Source organism: Oreochromis niloticus, linkage group LG15 (genome assembly GCF_001858045.2).
Source record: "Oreochromis niloticus isolate F11D_XX linkage group LG15, O_niloticus_UMD_NMBU, whole genome shotgun sequence".
In the NCBI taxonomy this organism is placed as follows: Eukaryota; Metazoa; Chordata; class Actinopteri; order Cichliformes; family Cichlidae; genus Oreochromis; species Oreochromis niloticus.
This window is the reverse complement of record NC_031980.2, coordinates 3,368,382-3,378,592: the sequence shown is the minus strand read 5'-3', so window position 1 is coordinate 3,378,592 and position 10,211 is coordinate 3,368,382. Positions and strand designations below refer to the sequence as shown.

General features: G+C 43.3%; 1 protein-coding gene across 1 annotated transcript in view; it reads left to right on the top strand.

Annotated features, from left to right (window-relative positions):
- Window positions 1–2,936: 2,936 nt before the first annotated feature.
- phip (PHIP subunit of CUL4-Ring ligase complex) overlaps window positions 2,937–10,211 on the top strand; it is a 33,273-nt gene continuing 25,998 nt past the window's right edge. Inside the window, exons 1-7 of the mRNA XM_005449784.4 lie at window positions 2,937–3,113; window positions 3,227–3,285; window positions 3,371–3,400; window positions 3,552–3,611; window positions 6,718–6,868; window positions 7,107–7,205; window positions 8,869–9,029. Coding sequence (XP_005449841.2) covers window positions 3,074–3,113; window positions 3,227–3,285; window positions 3,371–3,400; window positions 3,552–3,611; window positions 6,718–6,868; window positions 7,107–7,205; window positions 8,869–9,029 — 600 coding nt within the window. The 5' untranslated portion in view covers window positions 2,937–3,073. The remainder of the gene's footprint in view (window positions 3,114–3,226; window positions 3,286–3,370; window positions 3,401–3,551; window positions 3,612–6,717; window positions 6,869–7,106; window positions 7,206–8,868; window positions 9,030–10,211) is intronic.

The window sequence follows — 10,211 nt, the reverse complement described above, 5'->3', positions numbered from 1 at the left end:
ACCACCGTGCCACCCTTAGTGATACAGTTATAGTTTTATATTTTGTCATTAGTTTTTAATTTTGTATTTACCTTTGTTTTTAACTCGTGTTTCAGGTGGTTTTATTCGTTTCATTGTCAGCTGTAGCATCTTTACTTACTCAGATATGCAGGGAATTTGAAAGTGAGACAATTTCAGAAATTCAGAAAAAGTATAGCAATGCAAACACAGCCCTCTGTGAACGCAGGTGAGTCACAGTCTTGTAAACATGACAAGTCTCAACAAAAGTAGTGACAAATTTGACCACAATAATATTTATTTTCACGTTTTGTTGATTATATTTTTTGTATTTTCACTCTGGTTAACTAAAATGTTTTATCACGCTTAGTTTTACTTAACCTTGATCATAACACTTAAAAAAGAGCCATTGTATTAACCCACAGAGCAGACCATTGAATCCAGACTAAAGCTGCATGGCTATGAGAACATCGATGATTAAAATCTCAGCAGCTGTAAGAGCCCAATGACAGTGAGACCGGGGGATATGGGAAAGGCTACGTGGCTGCAAAAGTACTTAGTATGAGCTGAAACTTCTATTTTCTAACTATAAGTGAAGATATCAGAGTCCTGATTGTCTGACGATTGTCTCTAGCAGGGAAAGAGTGTTGAAGCCAAGTAATTCTCCACACCTCACAGGATTTTTAAGCTATGTGGCAAAGTTTAGTAAAGGGTGTGGATAAACAAGTATCTCTGTGTGGACAGTTGTCAAGATAACCTCAAACCATTTCACATCTCTTTTCTTTTTTATGCGATCAGTATTTATCAGTGAGCTATTTATAGTAAAAGAAAATCTGTAACTGATTGCATCTTTTCATAACCTTTGACTCCTCTTTGGCCCGCAACTTAGTGACACAGGGTGAGGTTGCCTCCTTGTGGTGGTGTCAGCCCACACAATAAACTTAGTCAAGAGGGTTCAGGTCAACCGGTAAAATACAAGTTAATGATTAGGCTGAAAAACCCATACCTGATCATCTAAATATTTTAAATATCATTTAAACTTTTTTCCCCCTCTGCTTTAAAAATATATATACAGAATTTGTTGGTAAAATTACACCCAATCAGTGAAGTCCATGGATGGACGAGTTGAATCTGGCTTGATACGATGCGCACATTTGGAAGAGAAGATCGAAAACTCTGTCAGTGGAGGGTCAGAATACTAAAGTGGATTTTTGCAAAGCTCAAATATTGCTTGTTCCTCTCAGAGTAATCGTCCACCCACCTATCTGCCAGAATGCTTTTGACATGGAATAATGGTAGGTGGTGTAACCACTGGTGATGAGAACACTCTCTGTTGAGTTCCTGTCCATCTGGCAGCCTATAAATGTTGTATTATTTGTGTTTAACATTGACAAAATGAACCCATAATTGCCAAACGATGCAATGTAAATGACAAATTTGTGGAAAGTGTCGATACAGACCTAATTTGTGTGCGTTGCACTTGATTTTATTTGAGTTACACCTTGTTAGTTGTACAAGTAGAATGGCATTACTCTGTTTAAATTAGACAAAAAAAATTAAGTTAACTCTTAGAAGCACAAAGCCTTATAGCATCTTCCCAGAAGCACTCTTGATGTCTTAGAGATTTTAAATAGTTTATAAAGAAGAAGTTAAAGTAGTTTCTGTACTAGTCTTAATCATTTGTGCATGTAGACTGTTATATGCAACTGTAAGTGGGTGTGAATATTTCAATTTAGCTCAATTGTGCCACATAGGCAACTTCACACATGTAGGCTTTAGATATGAGTGAAAAGAAGAAAAAACCCCCCCAGAAGATATGTGGCAAAATATTTCTAAAAAGAAAACTCCAAACTGTTGTAAAATGATCTGAAACACGTGCGGTGTGTATTTACCTTCACTTTCATTTGTGTAACTTACAGCAGTAAACATTAAATGTGGGAAGTAAGATTAGACCAGGAGGGGTTGTTTATCATTGGTGAACTGGCTTTTAATAAAACTATAATGTACCTCCCTTGCACAAATATTATTGTGAGTTTGTTTTAAAAAGTAAAAATTAACACCAAAGAGTTGCTGTTCCTTTTTTTCATTCACAGCTGTCGCTGAGGTGGCATCCTGTCATGCATTTCCTTGATAATCCCCCTTGATGTGTGCGCCTTGTCTCAGTGTCTCGGTTGCCATTAAATTGCTGTAACTCACGGGGTTTCATTCATTAAGCTGCATTCCCCTTCTCCAACCCTTCCCCCATTTTATTGCCTGGTAGTATTTGGAAGAGAAATGGACGACTTCCCCACCAAACGGCTCCCTGAGAGAGTGGGTGTGTTAGCTAGGACATCTTATTACACAATAGCCACAGAGTTACGACAAGCGAGACCAGCAGCAAGAACACGGAGAGCTGATAAGAGAGCAGGCTAGCGGTGGTGTTTGATAATAAAAATAATAATGATAAACTAAGCTGAAACGTTCGCTCGCCTGTAAATCCCTCTCAAACACGGGAGCCATGTTCTGAACCCGCCAGCTACGAATATACAGAAAAAAATATGGCAAGAATTAGGCTGTGGCATCCGCAATAGCCACTAAATGACAGAGGAATGGACTCTAATGAATAAAAATGTGATAAATGCCGTCTAGTTACAAAATAACAGCCATTCTGCAGCAATGTGTCCTCTCCTTTAGCAGGCTGCCATTTCTACCTCCCCTCGACGGCGGCGTACGTGAGACACAGCGCCTGTATTCTTCCGCAGAGGGCTTGCGCTTTTTCCTTTGAGGGGGAGGGGGATTAAAACAAACATGCCTCCACGGAAAACCGGTCGTAAGTGAAATTCGCCCCAGCCGGCGCTCAGTACAGCCACAATTTAGCTATTCGGTCTTTGTTAAAGGAAGGCGGTGTTTGGCGGGGTGAAGCCTTCAGCGCGCACTAATTATCGCTCCGCGGAGGTATACTCCTGCAGCCGGGACTTCGTGCGAGCGAAGCTGAATGGAGGCAGCCTCTTCCTGGTGGATAAACAGTGACAGCTACAGGGCAGCCACCTAGACCCACCACACAGGCTCTGGCGCTGCCCTGGCAAACAACACCAAAATGGCTTCAGACAGTACACACATCGCGCAGTTGACTTCTGGTGAGTAAAGGAGATCGGAAACTATGTCACGGTCGTTGTAATATCCCCCCAATTTCCTCGGTGCCCTCTTCTAACGCAGCTCCCGTCCTCTTCTCCCCCTCCAACCATACCAGAACTGTACTTCCTAATAGCCCGATTTCTAGAAGCTGGACCGTGTCAAAAAGCAGCCGAGGTTGGTGTTTTCGCATTTTAGGAGAATTTATAATATGTCGGCAATTGTCACGAGGTGTAATTCTGTATTTTTATGCTATTTTCAGACCCTGATAAGGGAGGTGGAGGAGAAGGAGGTAAGCAGTCAGCAGCACGAGAGAGATGCTTCTCTCTGCACTGTACTTTGTGATGTTGCTTTGACTCTGATTTACCATTTACTGATTTAAAACATCACCTGATACGTCTATAAACTGGATGATCACGGTCCACACTGTTTTTCCACCTCAGCTGCTGCCCAGAAGGCTGGACTGGACGGGGCAGGAACACCCCGGGACGTACGAAAATTTGGTAAGGGTGCTGTATAACTGAGGAAAAAGTTTTTAGAGAGCAAAATAAAAATTGAATTTCCCGCAATTTTTAAATCAGGTGGTGGAGCACAAACTGAAGAAGGACTTTGCAGGGCGAGTCGGCTGCAGGCTTTAGGGGGAGGGAAGCTGCTCTTTTTGGAGCACTTACAAGGGGCTCGGGTCCCAACCTTGTGTGCGCCACGGTGTGCGAGTTTGGTGGCCATGCATGTCCAAAAGGTTGCGAGAGTTGTTGGTAAAAAATGTGTGTGAAATGTTGATACGTCATGAGTGTTGTGGTGTAGGAGCGCCAGGATCCGGAGGAGGGACTCCCTGCGCCACGAGCCACAGAGAGAGAGATGGAGGCGCTCTTGTCCTGCAAGAACCATAATTTGTGTGCATGGGTTGAAAACACACAGGGGGGGCACAAGAGTTAGAAAACAGGACTTTTTTTTTTTATTCGTGAGGAATATAAAGAGTATAGTCAGTATAGCTGGAGTCACGGCTCGCCCCCTGTTCTTAGAGGTTGTTGTGGAGTGGTTATTTTTTATTTTTTGGGGAGAGGGTTGTTTTGGTGCGAGCTCGGACGGAAAAGCAGAGGAAGGATCAGTCGGTGTGAAGATGCGAGGTAACGTTTAGCTTGATGTCTTATAATCGCGCTATTAATTGGAGCGCTTAATTGTCATGTAAACAAACAGGGCTTTCGCCTGAAAGCGGCGTTTTTACGCATGGGGGCGTGGAGTGAATTCACCATCCTCTTACATATTTGTTTCCGAGTCAGACCTGCTAAAAGCGCGCACTCCCCGTTATCTTTTTTCCTTTTTGTGTTATTTTAAAAGTTTTATTTTAATACTGATTTTAAAAAACAGCGACCTGGTTAATCTACGAGATGTTTGTGGGGGACGATTTCCGTCTTCACATCCCAAAGCACACACGGAACTAGATGGCGTAAAGTGCAGCTTGATCGCCATGTAAATGTATAGGTTTAAGAAATTATTGACAGCGTCTTTCTGCCCGCTCGTATGAGTGTGTGTTTTTTTTCTTCTCTCTTCCTGCTTGGCTCGCTGGGCTCTCCGTTCCTCCTCCTCCCGTCCCCAGTCTTTCAGCCTGCCTCCTGTCTATTGTGCATAATTTCCCGTATTAAAAAAAAATACTGCGGAGGGGTTTTAATTATTAGACCAAGCGGAAACAGGGAGGTTAGAGGCAGGAGGGCAGGATATCGGCTGGATTTATTTATTTATTTATGATTATTTATTATTTTTTTGTGGGCGTTTGTAGTTAGCTGTCTAGGGGGGGACGCTGTTAAAGAAGGGGGTTGGGCGTCAATGAGGACTCAACAATGATATTGTAATAATTAACGATATTAATTGCGGCTAATTAACGAAGGCGGATTCATTAGATGTTCGATTGCTTTCGTGTCGCATTTCAAACTGATCAGGAAGACGAAGCTTAATGAAATACGGCCGTGTTTTTGAGTGGAAGTGGAAGCCTGCATCGTTATCAGCACAAATGTGTTTAGACTCATTTATTAATGGATTAATTGTCAGCAATAATACATTTTAATGAATGCAAATCCATGTCAGAGGCAGTGATGCTTGAGGTGAAAGATTTTGTAGGGCTATGAATAGAAAGCAGGATGGTAATAATAATAAAAATATTAATAAGAATAATGGCAATACTAATAATGATTATATAGAGGGTAACTTGTAGTGGTGTGGGGCCATGTGCTTTGTGATGGTGCAGCCGTGGCTGGGGGAGTGTTATCCATTACCCTTCAGAAGGAAGGAAAATGGAGCAAATTGTTATTGCACATCACTTAGTTTAGTGTGTGTGTGTGTGTGTGTGTGTGTGTGTCAGTCATGGGTCTGCGTGTACCTAAGAGGGGCTGATATGTGCTTAGAAACACTGATCACGTCTGTGAACCAGCAAGGATGTTGAAAGCAATTAAGGGGTCATTAATTGTGTGTGTGTGTGTGTGTGTGTGTGTGTGTGTGTATGTGTGTGTCACAGAGACAGATAAAGGAATGGAGAAAGTGTGTGTGTGTGTGTGTGTGACTGAGTGGAATAATTGTTTAATTTCAGGCTTACGTGTCTGAAACAAAGCCAATGACTGCACGTCTGATTTGAGTGAATACATTTAAACCGATCTGGCTTGCTCCAAGTAAACACACTGCTGCATGCTGCATTATTCCCCTCCGTGTCTCGCTTTCATCCCGGCCCGTGCTGTATCGTGCGTGCCATTCCACTCACTCAGGCGTGCATGTTTCTTTAGAAGTAGGCCACGCAGGAGGGTCCCCATGTGTCAGTGGAATCAGAGAAGCTGTGTGTTTATAACAGCGTAGGTTTCTGTGTGCTTCATCCTTATGTTGCATGCCACACCCCCTCCACCCCACCACCACAACCCTCCCTCAGTTCTCTGCTGTTGTAGTGCATATGCTGCTGGGAGCCGCACCATTTAAAAGCCTTCATCTTTTTCATTTTAGTGTATAAATACGTCTCAGGTTGTATTTTTATTTTTGCAGTTTATTAAAAAAAATCGTAATTTTTAAAAAAAAAAACCCAGATCTTATCTGTTAGTTTATCCGTTATCGGTTTAGTGTGATTTCCTCTGACACACTCAGAGAACAGAGGGGCCTTTACTTTTAAGACTCTCAACAGTCATTTGTGGAAGTGGCCTGGATTTGTCAGTGTTTCTGTTTGCTGAAAATACTTGAATTTGAAAGGAAAGTTTCAATTTCCCTTTACTTTGCAGCCACTGTTTGCCTTCTGACATGTTTTCACCCCCTGATGTGTCCGATAGATTTGTAGATTTTTGTGTGAAAATTGGCGTAGTAATGTGGAACCCATTTGTACCTCCACTGAGACGTTTTCTTTTTCACACCACTGTCGTCGGGTTCGAGCAGCAGAAATCATCCAGCTGGTGGGGGTTTGACGTCTTGACACAGCAGCTTTTGGCAGGAAAGCTCTTTGAGCACATTTCTCTCAGCTTCCTTTTTTTTTTTTTTTTTTTTTTTAAACCTCTACCACCCTCCCCCCACTAGCAGTAGGTGTTTTTGTGGTCATTTACCAGCCTGAAGACAGATTTAATCTGAGTGTATGCTTGTGTTCAGGTAAAGCTCTACAGGCACATCACGCCAGACCACCTGCTACAGGTCTGCACCAGAGTTTGTCCGCTGCTGGAGAGGGAGGTCCCTGCCAGTGTGCCTGGACTCACCAGCCTTCTAGGAGCTGGCAGACAGAATCTTCTCCGCACCGCCAAGAGTGAGTTCACGTGCGGTGCATTTGCATACTTAAATATACACACGGGCAAAAACACCCACTCGCTCAATGCCTGTGTCTTCCTGCGTGTAAGTGCTGACTTACCAAGACATGGAGTGAATGTATACATTTGCGTGGTTATGCAAATATGAATGCATATATCCAGATCAACATGCACAACAAACACTTAACTATAGCCGTGCATGTGCTTATGCATCTGTGCTGTGCGTGTAAATTCCAGGTTGCAAACATGTTGTGTGGAAAGGCTCAGCACTGGCTGCGCTGCACTGTGGACGGCCACCAGAGCCACCTGTTATCTACGGGAGCCCGCCGAATATTGGTAAGGAAAACAGTCATTTTGGTAAATTGGGCCAAAATGACTGGGTCAAGTATTGATTTGCCTAAAGAAGTCTGTATGTTTGCACACAGATTTGTGGATCTTTTTTTAAAAAGTGGACTTGTTGTGCTTCACCTTGCGCTTAATAAACATGGCAAAAGTTTCCAAAAATCAGGGGGATGCATCTACAAATAATCCAAAAGCTCCGGCTCCAGACGTCTATAAGAGCTCTGTTTGGACAGTTTGTTTTTTAAACTCCTGGCTCTGACGTCAGTGTCAGTGAGAGCGGATATCCTCAGTATGACCATCTCAGTCCAGGATTATACTTGCTTGTGGAGATGCACATGGACAGCTGTGGACACCATGGATGAGTAGTCCTTCCTGTTCTGTTTTTTTCCCCAAGTCCTCTTGGAATCCATCTGAAGCATTCATTCGAATTTTGGCACACTGGTTGCAAAAAACTGCAGGTCACATGGACACTTCTCTACAGAGCATCTCATGAAACGTGAAGGACCAAGGACCCTTTATAAACTAGCGGATGCAGCAACTATAACACCGGCATCAGATACAGCACACAGGAGCCTTACTCAGCTGCATTCAAACCTTCTGTGTGTCAGGGACAGCCAATCGTAAGAGGGTTGTGCTGCGGAGTATAAATAAGATAAATGAGGATTATTTTGAATGGTGTATCATGCAAAGCCAATCTTGATGAGTCCAAGAGTGAAAAGACGGAGGTCTTTTTTTTTTTTTTTTTTTTTTTTTTTAAATAATAATTCACTTTAAAATATTTCAGCATTCTTATGCTCTGTTGTCAAAACTTGTGTCCTTCAGATTAGCAGAAGAACAGTGTGTAGAGAGCTTGATGGAAACGGTTATGCATCATGAAAGTAGCTGCATCCAAGTCTTACATCACCAAGCGCAATGCAAAGTGTCGGATGCAGTTGTGTAAAGCACGGCGCCACCGGACTCTAGAGGAACGGAGTCGTGTTCTGTGGACGGGTCCAATGGACGAGTCTGGATTTGGTGTTTGGGTTTACTTTGTGCCAAGTATAAAGTAAAAAGTTTGGCGGAGGGAGGATTATTGTTTTTGAGGGGTTGGGCTCAGCCCCTTAGTTCCAGTGAAAGGAACTCTTAATGCTTCAGGATATCAAAACATTTTGGACAATTTTATGCTCCCAACTTTGGGGGAACACTTTTGGGATGGCCCCTTTTTGTTCCAACATGATTGCGCATCATTGCACAAAGCAAGGCCCAAAAGACATGGATGATCGAGTTTGGTATGGAAGAGAACTTGACTGGCCTGCACAGAGTCCTGACCTCAACCTAATAAAACACCTTTGGGATGAGTCAGAGCAGAGAGTGCGAGCCCGGCCTTCTCATCCAACATCAGCGCCTAACCTCACAACTGTGCTTCTGGAAGAACGCTCAGAAATTCCCATAAACAAACTCCTAAACCTTGTGGAAAACGTTCCCAGAAGAGCTGAAGCTGTTATGGTACCAAACTGACAGGATATTAAGCTCTTTGCATTAAGATTGGATTGTGCATGGGAAAGCAGACGAGTGGAGACTTTTGTCAATTTAGTGTATATTTAGTGACGTTTACATCTGTACATTCTATACAGTCGTGTCTTTCCGTACTAATGTGCATGTTTTTCTTGACATCCAGTGGAGACGAGCTTCTGCCGTCGACTGAATGGCGCTTACCGTCTCCGTCAGCTGGTGCCCACGGCCGTGTACACACACATGAAGATGCACAAGAGGATCCTGGGACACTTGTCGTCCGTGTACTGCGTGACCTTCGACAGGACGGGGCGACGCATCTTCACCGTAAGTTTTCCCACACGCGTTTTTGTTCGATGTTGCGTTGACATTAGCTTGTGAACGGGAGCCTGTTCGAGTCTAATTTCTGTGTGGCTGCCGCGCGATTGTGGCGGCTCTGTGTTTGTTTAGAGTCACCTCTCGCATTCTGTGTTAGATTGTTACAAGGTGCCGCTCGCTCACCAAGATGCACAAGCATCTGCGTTTCATGCTGTAACGGTTCTGCTAGGTGGTAATTACTGTTTACCTAACTGTGGTAGGACGCTTTTACTCAGTGACTCACAGCTATAACCTGTTGGGTTATACGTTGGAAAAACTCACACAGCTGTGCGATGATAATAATCACGGGTAATGAAGTGAATGCATTTATCTCAAAAGAAGTAAGCTGACCTTTGCCCCCTGGGTGCCCGTTGTATACATTTGCCGCATGCCTTTTCCACCTAGTTTGAGAGAGGTGCAGCTTCTGGTAACGTGTTAAATGGTGAAGGAACAATGAGACAATGTTGATTTAATGTCGCCGTCCTTCTGTTTGGAATCTTGAGTCAAACACTGCCTGCTGTTCTACACCATTTTCAGCTTTCACTTCTTAAATCTCTAAAAATGGCTGGCTGCTGAGAGGGAGAGGAGGAGGAGGAGGGGGGGTAGATTGAGTCTCTCTGTGTCTTTTTTCCTGTTATCTCTCTTTCTCTCTCTTTCTCTCTCCCCCGTCCTCATGCTATGCTGCCCCTCCTTTGTTCCTTTCTCTTCCTCCCCCCCCCCACTCTTCATCTTGCTATTTCTCATCATAACTGGAGAAAATGTTTCCTCTGAGGCGCTGGCTAAGTGCCAGAATTAAAATTCATTCTTGCTCTCCCTCACTTTCTCTTTCTCTCCTTTCCCCCCCCCTCCTTTTATCACGAGATCATTTTTATTTATATATTTTCTTATTTTTAGATCTCTTCAGTCCTTTTGCTCAGGCTCTTAAGCTGTTTCAGACATATTAATTGATTATTTTGTGCGCCCTAAAGATTTGTGGGGATCGTTGTGTTCGGTGAACAAGTGCATGCAAGTTTGGTCGAACAACAGCTTTGCAGTCAGTTACATCGATTTGCATAACATAGCTTTAAAAACGGCTAATTCTTGTGGTCGCTTGAAAAGACAAATCGAGAACAGTTGGTATGTGCTGGTTGTCCTTGTGACTGTGGTTAAAAT